General features: G+C 47.8%; 1 protein-coding gene across 1 annotated transcript in view; it reads left to right on the forward strand.

The window, feature by feature from the left end:
• ENTPD2 (ectonucleoside triphosphate diphosphohydrolase 2) overlaps positions 1-15,428 on the forward strand; it is a 69,767-nt gene that overhangs the window by 19,476 nt on the left and 34,863 nt on the right. Inside the window, exons 2-3 of the mRNA XM_066580131.1 lie at positions 11,070-11,187; positions 11,683-11,833. Coding sequence (XP_066436228.1) covers positions 11,070-11,187; positions 11,683-11,833 — 269 coding nt within the window. The remainder of the gene's footprint in view (positions 1-11,069; positions 11,188-11,682; positions 11,834-15,428) is intronic.

Below are 15,428 nucleotides of genomic sequence, written 5' to 3' on the forward strand. Positions count from 1 at the left end.
CTTACAAAAATGTTAGCCTCCTGTTTAAATGCAGCTCCACCATTAATAGTCGGGACGGACCAAGTGGGTTTTGTCCCAGGTTGACAAGCCCGGACAATATCTGCCGTATAACACACCTGTCATATTTGCCACTCCTGGGGCGTTCCCGCCACGCTGCTCTCCCTGGATATGTATAACGTCATCCATACCGTTAACTAGTCATATCTGCTCTTGTAAATGTCCTACCAAATTCCTTACATGGCTACGGGTAATATCTGCTTCTCCTAAAGCCCTGGTAAGTTTAAAAGGTTTTTGCTCTGAAGCCATCTCTATCCATCAAGGAGCACCGCAGAGATGCCCCTTATACCCCCTTCTGCTTATCCTTGCCATGGAACCACTGGTTGTTAAAATCCAAAATAAGCCAAACCTAAAGGAAGTGATGTAGTATTGGTTTCTCATAAGATCAGCATGTTTGCAGACATTTTAATGATCCGTTTCCTCTCCCCACACTATTACCCCCCGCCTACTGACAGAACGGACCAAAGCTGAGATACTTCCAGGTATAAACATGTAACGGTGCTAAATCTAAAGCTTGTACGCTCACATTACCCCGGGTACGGTAATGCTCCCCTCTGATTATCCCTAGAAGCTATAGAGGTGCGTCCTCTCGCTATAGAACTAATACTTTGGACCCCACCCTTAAATAGACCTCTTATTACTAACACGATAACAAAACCTTCTTAAAATCTGGGACTCTATATTAAATACTCAGGAGGCCTAACTTCCTTCTACTTTTTTATTTTTTCATTTGTACAAAATCCTCTATTTCCCCCCCCCCCCCTTAAAAAAAATCATAACCCCTTTATGAATCCATCGACGTAGCTGTATGAGGGCTTGTTTTTTGCAGGCTGAGTTGTCTTTTTTTTCAATGGTACTATTTAGTGTACCATATAATGTACTGAAAACTTTAAAAAAAATTCTAATGAGAGATATAGGGGAAAAAGATGAAATTCTGCCATCTTTCGATGCGTCTTGTTTCTACGGCGCAGAAACTGCCACAATAATGACATAACTTTATTGTATGGGTTACTACAATGCCAAACTTGTGTAGTGTTTTGCTGTACTATTATAGCTTTTTAAAGTTTTCCATTGACATAGTTTTTTGCGGAGGCCCGTTTTTTTTGCGGGATGTCCTGTAGCTTGTGTTGGTACCGTTTTGGAATACATACAACTTTGATCGCTTCTTATTGCATTTTTTTTTCTTGAAGATAGTGTGAGCAAAAAAGTGCATTTGTGGCTTTTTTTTTTCTGACAACGTTCATTGGGGCAAATAATGGGTTATTTTGATAACGCGATAACAAATATGTATTTTTGTTTTATGACTTAGAATCTTTTTTTTCTTTTTTTTACTAGTCCTCCGAGGGGACCACAACTTGCGATTCTTTGATCGATCCTGCAGTATGATGTAATGCCATAGCATTACATCATACTGCAATCTGACAGGCAGTCTATCAAGCCACCCCACAGGGACGGCCGATAGACATTCTGCTATGACAGCCCAGTGGTCTTTCAGAAGGCCCCTGGCTGCCATGTCACCCACATGGCTGCCTGTGATCTCATCACAGGGGGGCCGTATGGCACCCCTGAACATTGATTGGGAGATTTAAATGCCGCTGTTAGAATTGACAGTGGCATTTAAAGGGTTAACAGCCCCGATGAGCTATGCGGCTCATCGCAGCAGTTGCTATTGGGTGTCGGCTGTAAGAAATAGCCAACACCTGGGATGTATGAAGGGAGGTAGCCCTGTGATTGGCCTTCATACACGTCCTGCCTCTACAGGACGTAAAAATGCTATAGGGCCGTCACAAGGGGGTTAAATTATTAGATCTTTTTTTTTTCCTCAAAAGCACAAACAATTCCCTGGCATTAACATCTTCGGAATCTTTTACCTAAAGGCCCATTTACATGCAAAGATAATTTTTCAAACTATTGAAAGACTGAAAGTTTTAGCTATATTTCTATATAAAGTGTTAATGGAAACTAATGTCCATTAACACTTTATCAGCTTCATTTGCATGTAACTGGGCCTCCAGGAGCTGTTTGCAGAGCCCAGTGTGTGACTAATCACACATTCTTCTGTGCAAACAGCTGCATTGTTCTCCTAGGGACTGCTGGCAGAATACAATGCAATCTCCTGCGGAGAACATGGCATGCGGTCTATTGACAGATACGTTATCTCTCTGTGGCAGAACGATGGATTTTAGGTTCGCCTTAAAATCATTGTTCAGACAAAGAGTGCAGAATGCCTACGTTTACATGTAACTATTATCGCTCATTTTCGGTCGCTTTAACGAATTTTGAGTGATAATCATTCCGTCTAAATGAGTTTTAAGACACCCACATGCTAAAGTCCTCCTTTCTGAAATATATTCTGGATTGGTCCATTATTCATATTGCACACAATTGATGTATGGCTCACGTTGGGAGGAAGACCATTTTCCTTTGTGATGAAGATTAGTCCCAGATATGGAAATCAACTAATAGTACTCCTAACACTTTAATACTAGAGGCATTGGTTTAAGATTTTGCTCCGTTGACACACAATAAGCCTACGCCTTGTCTTTCCTGATTGAGGCCCTGGCCATTACGTTACATTACTTAGAACCAGAGGCGTAACTTGAAGCTTCTGGGCTCCATGGCAAAACCTGTAACAGGGCCCCCAACTATAATGCTGTATTCATAGTACTGGGTCCCCTATATGGAGGAGAGAGGCCTTATGGGCCCCCTAAGGCTCCTGGGCCTGGGTGCAACCGCATCCCCTGCACCCTCTATAGTTACGCCAGTGCTCATAACCTTTTATAGTAAAGATTGTATCAAACCTTAAATATTCATGATGCAGAAAATCCTGTTACTTCTGTTATTTGCTGTAATTATGTAATTCACAAAAGGGTTCATTTACTTCTGAACTTTGTTTTTTAACCTCAAAACCGAAATAAAAAAATAATAGTAAAGGGAAAAAGTGGCCTTCCTGTGAGAACAGCAGATAAGTATCGCCCGCACCTTGGCCACCTTCTTGTAGTGATAAGGTCGGAGGATTTCTTGAAAGGTCACTTGTCGGTGACTCCGGCTTTATTTCAAGATCTGGGATGAATTCTAAACTTTCAGAAGTCGGATCTAAATCCCTTAAACCTACTAAATACTCGCTGCGCCCTCCGTCAAGAGGTCAACGTGTAAAAGAATCTCCTTTTATAGAGAAGGAAACCCACTGCAATAAAACTGGGGCTGAGTCTACTAGGAAGACCAACGTCTTGTATTCCGGGAGTACGATGGGCACAAGCTCATTCTAGAACTTGGCAGAAGATGATTCTGTCTTCCTGAGACAGGAGAGAAATCTCGTTAAGAGTAGTTTGGAGGTAAAGCGCTCCCTTTTGCGGGTCGAAAACAACTTCAACTCTATCTCAAGGAGTAGAGGAGATTCAAGAAGCTCTCAGTCCTGCTCTGCTGTGGAGCGGCACACTTCCCCCATCGTATACATCAGTCGGTCACCCCTAGTAATTGGTTCATTGCTCTGGGGGAAATCCTACTAGCCCATCATCGGAAATGCCTAACGTGGTAAACTTCATGTACTTTACCTGTACTTCTGTGCAATCAAAGAACGCTCCGAGTTTGGGCACGCTTGGGGACGGGCCGGGTGGCCTCCAGCCCAACTCCATTCACTGAGCAATGATCCTCCTGTGTAAAAGCAGCGAAGTGATGATCACTGAGGCCTTCTGCGCCCCATAGTGGTCCCATGTAAAAGGACCCTAGGCTATATCCTGTACGGGAGCGCGTGCGTTCACACGTCGTAGATGCGCTGCACGGTTTCCATTACAGTAGAAGCAACTTGTAAGGAATTTGCAGAAATCTCCTCCACAGCAGTGCCAGCGATCCGCTGATTAATGGGGGTCCTTAAAGGCGAACGCCCACCGCTATACCATTAATAACCCATCCTAAGGAAATGTTAAAAATAGTTTAAACCTGGAAAATCCCTTTAAGGTCTATTAGTTTAGAAAGTATAATTTGTAATTGGCTTGAAGACTTGCTGATGGATCCCACCCAAAAAGCTGCTGAGTGTTTTGGGCGTCCGTATGGCAAACGAGGCTCCATATGGATTACAGTAATGTAAATGTATGTATTGGAGTACTAATCCTATGTCCTGGGGGGTGAAACTGGGAGAGTCCCTTCTAGAAGGATCTGGGTGTACTTGTAGGTGATGGATAAACAGCACAATGTCAATCAGCTGCTTCTAAAGGCTTATTCACATGGTCTAACTTGTAAACTGACCGGGCACAGAGATGGAACATGTTAATTTCTGTGGTTCTTTCACATGAACATGGCTCTTTGCTCTGATGGGTAGTCCGAGTAAAACAAAAGCGTAGCGCGTCCGATCTTGGTCCGATTCTTAATCTTGCGGCTTTGAAGTAAAGCTGTGCGGATTTTAATAGATGCGGAGTTCACGCCCCATGGGGATACGGTTGTAGCGCGGTAATTCCGTCCAGTATGTATCTGCACTGGGCAGCATACAAGTGCGACATTATGCCGTCGCCTCCCCGTCAGCTGCGGCGGCTGACCTAATTGTGCTGTTTTACGGGATGTATTTCTGGCGGTGTATAATGAGCGGCCCTGTGTGACCGATTGTACAATTCTCACATTTCACACATTTTTTTTGAACACTTGTATTGTTTTTGCGGCATCCCAAACAAGAAGGCCATTTAGGGAGCCGGGGCTCTTGACGTTGCAGTTCGTAGGGTCGCGTTGGTCTTCCTTGCTATGTAGTACATTGCTGGATCCAGGGCCGGTCACCATGGGGATGTCGATGAGAGGGCAGCCAGGACTCATCCAATCTTGGCTGGGATACTACGATACAGATACGCGTCCCGCAGTGGCAGAGGACGTACAGAACAACATATGGAATTCTTGGTTCCTGTCCCATGTGCTGCGAGGAACGTATGGAACACGAGAGGTCCTGCTATCGGCTATTAGTGTGACACCGAACACGAGAGGTCCTGCTATCGGCTATTAGTGTGACACCGAGCACGAGAGGTCCTGCTATCGGCTATTAGTGTGACACCGAGCACGAGCGGTCCTGCTATCGGCTATTAGTGTGACACCAAACACGAGAGGTCCTGCTATCGGCTATTAGTGTGACACCGAGCACGAGAGGTCCTGCTATCGGCTATTAGTGTGACGCCGAACACGAGAGGTCCTGCTATCGGCTATTAGTGTGACACCGAGCACGAGAGGTCCTGCTATCGGCTATTAGTGTGACACCGAACACGAGAGGTCCTGCTATCGGCTATTAGTGTGACACCAAACACGAGAGGTCCTGCTATCGGCTATTAGTGTGACACCGAGCACGAGAGGTCCTGCTATCGGCTATTAGTGTGACGCCGAACACGAGAGGTCCTGCTATCGGCTATTAGTGTGACACCGAGCACGAGAGGTCCTGCTATCGGCTATTAGTGTGACACCGAACACGAGAGGTCCTGCTATCGGCTATTAGTGTGACACCAAACACGAGAGGTCCTGCTATCGGCTATTAGTGTGACACCGAGCACGAGAGGTCCTGCTATCGGCTATTAGTGTGACACCGAGCACGAGAGGTCCTGCTATCGGCTATTAGTGTGACACCGAACACGAGAGGTCCTGCTATCGGCTATTAGTGTGACACCGAACACGAGAGGTCCTGCTATCGGCTATTAGTGTGACACCGAACACGAGAGGTCCTGCTATCGGCTATTAGTGTGACACCGAGCACGAGAGGTCCTGCTATCGGCTATTAATGTGACACCGAGCACGAGAGGTCCTGCTATCGGCTATTAGTGTGACACCGAGCACGAGAGGTCCTGCTATCGGCTATTAATGTGACACCGAACACGAGAGGTCCTGCTATCGGCTATTAGTGTGACACCGAACACGAGAGGTCCTGCTATCGGCTATTAGTATAAGACCGAACACGAGAGGTCCTGCTATCGGCTATTAGTGTGACACCGAACACGAGAGGTCCTGTTATCGGCTATTAGTGTGACACCGAACACGAGAGGTCCTGTTATCGGCTATTAGTGTGACACCGAACACGAGAGGTCCTGTTATCGGCTATTAGTGTAACACCGAACACGAGAGGTCCTGCTATCGGCTATTAGTGTGACACCGAACACGAGAGGTCCTGCTATCGGCTATTAGTGTGACGCCGAACACGAGAGGTCCTGCTATCGGCTATTAGTATAACACCGAACACGAGAGGTCCTGTTATCGGCTATTAGTGTGACGCCGAACACGAGAGGTCCTGTTATCGGCTATTAGTGTGACGCCGAACACGAGAGGTCCTGTTATCGGCTATTAGTGTGACACCGAACACGAGAGGTCCTGCTATCGGCTATTAGTGTGACACCGAACACGAGAGGTCCTGCTATCGGCTATTAGTGTGACACCGAACACGAGAGGTCCTGCTATCGGCTATTAGTGTGACACCGAACACGAGAGGTCCTGCTATCGGCTATTAGTATAACACTGAACACGAGAGGTCCTGTTATCGGCTATTAGTGTGACACCGAACACGAGAGGTCCTGTTATCGGCTATTAGTGTGACACCGAACACGAGAGGTCCTGTTATCGGCTATTAGTGTGACACCGAACACGAGAGGTCCTGTTATCGGCTATTAGTGTGACACCGAACACGAGAGGTCCTGTTATCGGCTATTAGTGTGACACCGAACACGAGCGGTCCTGCTATCGGCTATTAGTGTGACACCGAACACGAGAGGTCCTGCTATCGGCTATTAGTGTGACGCCGAACACGAGAGGTCCTGCTATCGGCTATTAGTGTGACGCCGAACACGAGAGGTCCTGTTATCGGCTATTAGTGTGACGCCGAACACGAGAGGTCCTGCTATCGGCTATTAGTGTGACGCCGAACACGAGAGGTCCTGCTATCGGCTATTAGTGTGACACCGAACACGAGAGGTCCTGTTATCGGCTATTAGTGTGACACCGAACACGAGCGGTCCTGCTATCGGCTATTAGTGTGACGCCGAACACGAGAGGTCCTGCTATCGGCTATTAGTGTGACGCCGAACACGAGAGGTCCTGCTATCGGCTATTAGTGTGACGCCGAACACGAGAGGTCCTGTTATCGGCTATTAGTGTGACGCCGAACACGAGAGGTCCTGTTATCGGCTATTAGTGTGACGCCGAACACGAGAGGTCCTGTTATCGGCTATTAGTGTGACGCCGAACACGAGAGGTCCTGCTATCGGCTATTAGTGTGACACCGAACACGAGAGGTCCTGCTATCGGCTATTAGTGTGACACCGAACACGAGAGGTCCTGCTATCGGCTATTAGTGTGACACCGAACACGAGAGGTCCTGCTATCGGCTATTAGTGTGACACCGAACACGAGAGGTCCTGCTATCGGCTATTAGTGTGACACCGAACACGAGAGGTCCTGTTATCGGCTATTAGTGTGACACCGAACACGAGAGGTCCTGTTATCGGCTATTAGTGTGACACCGAACACGAGAGGTCCTGTTATCGGCTATTAGTGTGACACCGAACACGAGAGGTCCTGCTATCGGCTATTAGTGTGACACCGAACACGAGAGGTCCTGCTATCGGCTATTAGTGTGACACCGAACACGAGAGGTCCTGCTATCGGCTATTAGTGTGACACCGAACACGAGAGGTCCTGCTATCGGCTATTAGTGTGACACCGAACACGAGAGGTCCTGCTATCGGCTATTAGTGTGACACCGAACACGAGAGGTCCTGCTATCGGCTATTAGTGTGACACCGAACACGAGAGGTCCTGCTATCGGCTATTAGTGTGACACCGAACACGAGAGGTCCTGCTATCGGCTATTAGTGTGACGCCGAACACGAGAGGTCCTGCTATCGGCTATTAGTGTGACGCCGAACACGAGAGGTCCTGCTATCGGTAATTAGTGTGACGCCGAACACGAGAGGTCCTGCTATCGGCTATTAGTGTGACGCCGAACACGAGAGGTCCTGCTATCGGTAATTAGTGTGACGCCGAACACGAGAGGTCCTGCTATCGGCTATTAGTGTGACGCCGAACACGAGAGGTCCTGCTATCGGCTATTAGTGTGACACAGAACACGAGAGGTCCTGCTATCGGCTATTAGTGTGACACCGAACACGAGAGGTCCTGCTATCGGCTATTAGTGTGACGCCAAACACGAGAGGTCCTGCTATCGGCTATTAGTGTGACACCGAACACGAGAGGTCCTGCTATCGGCTATTAGTGTGACACCGAACACGAGAGGTCCTGCTATCGGCTATTAGTGTGACGCCGAACACGAGAGGTCCTGCTATCGGCTATTAGTGTGACGCCGAACACGAGAGGTCCTGCTATCGGCTATTAGTGTGACACAGAACACGAGAGGTCCTGCTATCGGCTATTAGTGTGACACCGAACACGAGAGGTCCTGCTATCGGCTATTAGTGTGACACAGAACACGAGAGGTCCTGCTATCGGCTATTAGTGTGACGCCGAACACGAGAGGTCCTGCTATCGGCTATTAGTGTAATGCAGGTTATTCAAACATTTTTGTTTAAGAAAAAAAAAAAGGAAAAGCTTTTGGGATAATTCTGTTCTGGGAGAGCGGCCAATAACAGCATGATATTCTAGTTCTGAGGTCGTCGCTCACTATTCCTAGACCGCTAGTTGTGTAACGATACACCCCTTCCACTAATGCCTATTGCATGTAGGGAGATGTACTGTAATGATGAGAACCGTGTCCTCACTTTCCCAGAAACTGATATACATAAACCCCCTTTACACAACACTATTATCGTGGAGACTCTCATTAGGACGAAGTCACGCTTGGGGATGCGCAAAATCACATGCAATAGCGTGACTTTTTTTTGCACATTTTGCTGTACTTTTTGCACTGCCGGGGCCCGGCTGTGCAGCTTAATTTAGTCCCTGGTATTATCGATTGCCTGCGAATTGCATAGTTTATTGTGCAATTGCACGGGTATGGTGTGTGCAAAGGTGAACCTATTAAAAACAACGGCTTCTATTCTCTGAACTAATGCTCGTGTTTTTAAGTCGCCCGTAGGTTGGGTGGTTTCCAGAATCGTGATGAATCGCTGATCGAATCTTTCATGCAGACCGAAAAATCATTATAGTTTTGCCGCTGCATTACTGAACGGTTTACTGTGAATGATCTGCGGCCGGCCTCCATTCACTAGCCATGATCACTCCTGTGTGTAAGCGGAGGCGCGATTATTGCTGCAGCGGCTGTTGGGTACTTCAGCGCCCCATGGTTGTCTCGTATAGAAGGGCATTAAGGTCGTATTCAGACAGCGCAGACCCCGGACTTAGATGCGATTATTCTCATTTGTGAAAATAGGACATGTTTGCAAATCAAAGCACGCTCGGCATCGGAGGGTTTATCTGCTGTTTTTCCATAGACTTCTGTGTAGGAAAATAAATGCCACAGGAAAAAACACGTGACTAAAAAAACCAGGCTTCATTAAAAGATGCGAGCACTGGGTTACTAGAAAGACTGAAGGAGGCCGGACCGATATATACAAATGTTCGAAGGGATGCTGTCTGAGCAGCCGGAGTAACATGCGTGCCTGCAGTGCGGGTGCCTGCAAGGACCTCATGCTGCCAGGTGACAGGTCCCTTTAACCCTTTCCAATCCAATTTGCATACTGGTTTTCCTAGGGGGCTTACTCTTTTTCTGCCATTATACAACGGCGCTATATGCTGGCTAAAGCCAGTACTGCATGAGGTGACACGATGGATAGGCTCCAACAGCAGAGAGGCTGGCAATATACAGTAAGAGAACCCCGACGGACGTTTTCCAACATCGGAGCTGTACAGCCTTAAATCATAATGTCTTCAGAGGTCAGACAGTGGATTGGAAAGGGTTAAACTCCAATCTCAGCCCAATCGTGTTACACTATAATGTTATTACTCTAGAGGAAATGTGAGAAACTGCGGGAAACAGAATGTGACCATTGGAGAGACATGTAATATAAGACTGAGCAAATGATTACTAATATCTGCAGAAGGTGACATGTTCTGCTGGTGGCATAATGGAGAACTTAATATCAGCAACCAATATCTGGTTGTTCTAGTTCTGTCTTTCTCTTCCTGATTCCCTATGTACAAGGATATAACTACTATAATACTGCCCCCTGTGTACAAGAATATAACTACTATAATACTGCCCCCTATGTACAAGAATATAACTACTATAATACTGCCCCCTATGTACAAGAATATAACTACTATAATACTGCCCCCTATGTACAAGAATATAACTACTATAATACTGCCCCCTATGTACAAGAATATAACTACTATAATACTGCCCCCTATGTACAAGAATATAACTACTATAATACTGCCCCCTATGTACAAGAATATAACTACTATAATACTGCCCTTTATGTACAAGAATATAACTACTATAATACTGCTCCAATGTACAAGAATATAACTACTATAATACTGTCCCCTATGTACAAGAATATAACTACTATAATACTGCCCTTTATGTACAAGAATATAACTACTATAATACTGCCCTTTATGTACAAGAATATAACTACTATACTACTGCCCCCTATGTACAAGAATATAACTACTATAATACTGCCCCCTATGTACAAGAATATAACTACTATAATACTGCCCCCTATGTACAAGAATATAACTACTATAATACTGCCCCCTATGTACAAGAATATAACTACTATAATACTGCCCCCTATGTACAAGAATATAACTACTATAATACTGCCCCCTATGTACAAGAATATAACTACTATAATACTGCCCCCTATGTACAAGAATATAACTACTATAATACTGCCCCCTATGTACAAGAATATAACTACTATAATACTGCCCCCTATGTACAAGAATATAACTACTATAATACTGCCCCCTATGTACAAGAATATAACTACTATAATACTGCCCCCTATGTACAAGAATATAACTACTATAATACTGCCCCCTATACCTATATACTGCATATGATCCCTAATTACCATTTCTTTCCTCCACAGTTCGGTATTGTAGTGGACGCAGGGTCCTCCCACACGGCTTTATTTATTTACAAGTGGCCGGCAGATAAAGAAAATGACACTGGCGTTGTGAGCGAGCACAGCATGTGTGATGTAAAGGGTGAGTAAGAGCAGCACCTCTCGCCCAGCTATTATGAGTTCAGGATTATTTCTAGCCTGTGCAGTTCTTCACCTGCCGGAACAGCAGTTTGTTCTGCAGAGCTGCTGTTCCTGCTGTTGTAAACCTTGTTGGCCTCTTTGTAGACTATGGAGGACCATCACCACTCCTAGTTTAGCATGGACCCATGCTGTCAGTATATACTTGTGCCCCTGTGGGTGCTGCTACATAATGGGGAGGTAGTGCCTGCTCCTAAAGCTTCCATTCATCCCCAGTGCAGGCACAGCCTAGATGAGAGCCCCTCTGTACATCTGGTAAGACCTCGGAGTTGGCTAGAGCCCCCTGAGGTATCCAAGTGCAAGGAATTGCTGAAGAAATAAGTGGGAACACATGTTGAGGGTTCACATACTTCTGCATCAGTTTCCTGCTTTCATTGCACAAGGATGCCATAAAGTGCCTCTTGCTGCTGACAATGGCTTTATGTCCGTCTGCTCTCAGGTCCCGGGATATCCAGCTATTGGCAGAATACTACTGACGCAGGGAAGAGCCTGGAGACGTGTCTGCAACAGGCGGTGGACGATATTCCCCCCAGCCGGCATTCCACCACTCCGCTGTACCTGGGAGCCACCGCCGGGATGAGACTGCTCAAGTACGTAGGGTTGGTGGGTCAGGAAATGCAGGTGTCTGTCGTCTTACTGGAAGACCGTCCTGCCAGAAGTCATGGGATGGCAGTGACTTCAGGTGATGCTCAGGATCGCCCACACCTGGATAAGTTGGGAGGTGTTATCTTGTGAGGTTGAACACTGGTCAGCGTGCTCATGGCGAGGTGATGTCAATTATCGCAGGTGGAATGAGGCGTGATAGTGGGCGCCAGACGGATGGGACTTTCCATTTCCGAAGTTGTGCGCACATTTCACATGCCTTGATCCACAGTGTCGCGTGTATCGGGAATACGGCATAGACGCCCACGGTGGCCACCACAAGTGCTTAACCCTTTCCCGACCCAGGTTTACGTCCCGGCTGAGAAAGTGTTCTCACAAATGGATGTAAACTTATGTCCTATAGACTCTATGAACTCAGAAGTTGAGCCCACACCATCTGCAGTGGGAGCTGGCTGACTGACAGCCAGTCTCCTGCTGCAACAGTAGAGATCGCTGAGATCACCAATCCCCGCTGTTAATTCCTTACAGGTCCCGATCAATTGTGATTGAGGCCTTTAAGGCTTCACGGAGGGGAGGGCGCTCTGTCTGTGGTGTATTTGGTCCTTTGCCATGTAATTGCGGAATAGCAACCGGATACCAGACAATTGCAGCTGGGTCTACCGAGGCCGGTGATCGCTATGAATAGTGATAATGCATTAGTATTAGAGATGAGCGAACACCAAAATGTTCGGGTGTTCGTTATTCGGAAAGAACTTCCCGCGATGCTCGAGGGTTCGTTTCGAACAACGAACCCCAGTGAAGTCAATGGGTGACCCGAGCATTTTTGTATTTCGCCGATGCTCGCTAAGGTTTTCATGTGTGAAAATCTAGGCAATTCAAGAAAGTGATGGGAACAACACAGAAACGGATAGGGCAGGCGAGGGGCTACATGTTGGGCTGCATCTCAAGTTCCCAGGTCCCACTATTAAGCCACAATACCGGCAAGAGTGGCCCCCCCCCCTCCCAACAACTTTTACTTCTGAAAAGCCCTCATTAGCATGGCATACCTTTGCTAAGCACCACACTACCTCCAACAAAGCACAATCACTGCCTGCATGACACTCCGCTGCCACTTCTCCTGGATTACATGCTGCCCAACCGCCCCCCCTCCCCCCCACAGCGCACACCAAAGTGTCCCTGGGCAGCCTTCAGCTGCCCTCATGCCACACCACGCTCATGTCTATTTAGAATTGCGTCTGCCATGACGAGGGACCGCAGGCACACACTGCAGAGGTTGGCACGGCTAGGCAGCGACCCTCTTTAAAAGGGGCGGGGCGATAGCCCACAATGCTGTACAGAAGCAATGAGAAATAGAATCCTGTGCCACCGCCATCAGGAGCTGCACACGTGGGCATAGCAATGGGGAACCTATGTGCCACACACTATTCATTCTGTCAAGGTGTCTGCATGCCCCAGTCAGACCGGGCTTTTTAATTCATAGACACAGGCAGGTACAACTCCCTATTGTGAAGTCCCTGTCGACCCACAGCATGGGTGGCTCCCTGGAACCCACCGGCGGTACACAGAAATATCCCATTGCATTGCCCAACACAGCTGAGGTAGTAATGTCGTGCTTAATGCAGGTGGGCTTCGGCCCACACTGCATGCCCCAGTCTGACTGGGGTTCTTTATAAGTGTACAGATGTAGTAAAAACTCCCTGTGGACCCACAGCATGGGTGGGTGCCAGGAAGCCACCGGCGGTACATAGAAATATCCCATTGCATTGCCCAACACAGCTGAGGTAGTAATGTCGTGCGTAATACAGGTGGGCTTCGGCCCACACTGCATGCCCCAGTCAGACTGGGGTTCTTTAGAAGTGTACAGATGTATTAAAAACTCTGTTTGCACCTACAGCATGGGTGGCTCCCTGGAACCCACCGGCGGTACACAAAAATATCCCATTGCATTGCCCAACACAGCTGAGGTAACGTCAGCTGTAATGCAGGTGGGCTAAAAATTAATTTGATTACACTGTAGGCGAGGGCCCACAAAAATTGCTGTATCAGCAGTACTAATGTACATCCCAAAAATTGGCCATGGCCAACCAAGAGGGCAGGTGAAACCCATTAATCGCTTTGGTTAATGTGGCTTAAGTGGTAACTAGGCCTGGAGGCAGCCCAGTGTAACGAAAAATTGGTTCAAGTTAAAGTTCCAACGCTTTTAAGCGCATTGAAACTTATAAAAATTGTTCAGAAAAATTAGATGACTGAGCCTTGTGGCCCTAAGAAAAATTGCCCGTTCAGCGTGATTACGTGAGGTTTCAGGAGGAGGAGCAGGAGGAGGAGGAGGAATATTAGACACAGATTGATGAAGCAGAAATGTCCCCGTTTTGGATGGTGAGAGAGAACGATGCTTCCATCCGCGGGTGCAGCCTACGTATTGCTTACGTATCGCTGCTGTCCGCTGGTGGAGAACAGAAGTCTGGGGAAATCCAGCCTTTGTTCATCTTGATGAGTGTAAGCCTGTCGGCACTGTCGGTTGACAAGCGGCTACGCTTATCTGTGATGATTCCCCCAGCCGCACTAAACACCCTCTCCGACAAGACGCTAGCCGCAGGACAAGCAAGCACCTCAAGGGCATACAGCGCTAGTTCAGGCCACGTGTCCAGCTTCGACACCCAGTAGTTGTAGGGGGCAGAGACGTCACCAAGGATGGTCGTGCGATCGGCTACGTACTCCCTCACCATCCTTTTACAGTGCTCCCGCCGACTCAGCCGTGACTGGGGAGCGGTGACACAGTCTTGCTGGGGAGCCATAAAGCTGGCCAGGCCCTTAAAGACTGTTGCACTGTCTGGGCTGTACATGCTGCTCGATCTACGCACATCCCCTGCTACCTTGCCCTCGGTACTGCGCCTTCTGCCACTAGCGCTGTCGGCTGGGAATTTTACCATCAGCTTGTCCGCAAGGGTCCTGTGGTATAGCAACACTCTCGAACCCCTTTCCTCTTCGGGAATCAGAGTGGGCAGGTTCTCCTTATACCGTGGATCGAGCAGTGTGTACACCCAGTAATCCGTCGTGGCCAGAATGCGTGCAACGCGAGGGTCACGAGAAAGGCATCCTAACATGAAGTCAGCCATGTGTGCCAGGGTACCTGTACGCAACACATGGCTGTCGTCACTAGGAAGATCACTTTCAGGATCCTCCTCCTCCTCCTCCTCCTCCTCAGGCCATACACGCTGAAAGGATGACAGGCAATCAGCCGGTGTACCGTCAGCAGCGGCCCAAGCTGTCTCTTCCCCCTCCTCCTCAACCTCCTCATGCTCCTCCCCCTCCTCCTGTACGCGCTGAGAAATAGACAGGAGGGTGCCCTGACTATCCAGCGGCATACTGTCTTCCCCCGCCCCCGTTTCCGAGCGCAAAGCGTCTGCCTTTATGGTTTGCAGGGAATTTCTCAAGATGCATAGCAGAGGAATGGTGACGCTAATGATTGTAGCATCGCCGCTCACCACCTGGGTAGACTCCTCAAAATTACCAAGGACATGGCAGATGTCTGCCAACCAGGCCCACTCTTCTGAAAGGAATTGAGGAGGCTGACTCCCACTG

Source organism: Eleutherodactylus coqui, chromosome 10 (genome assembly GCF_035609145.1).
Source record: "Eleutherodactylus coqui strain aEleCoq1 chromosome 10, aEleCoq1.hap1, whole genome shotgun sequence".
Taxonomy (NCBI): Eukaryota; Metazoa; Chordata; class Amphibia; order Anura; family Eleutherodactylidae; genus Eleutherodactylus; species Eleutherodactylus coqui.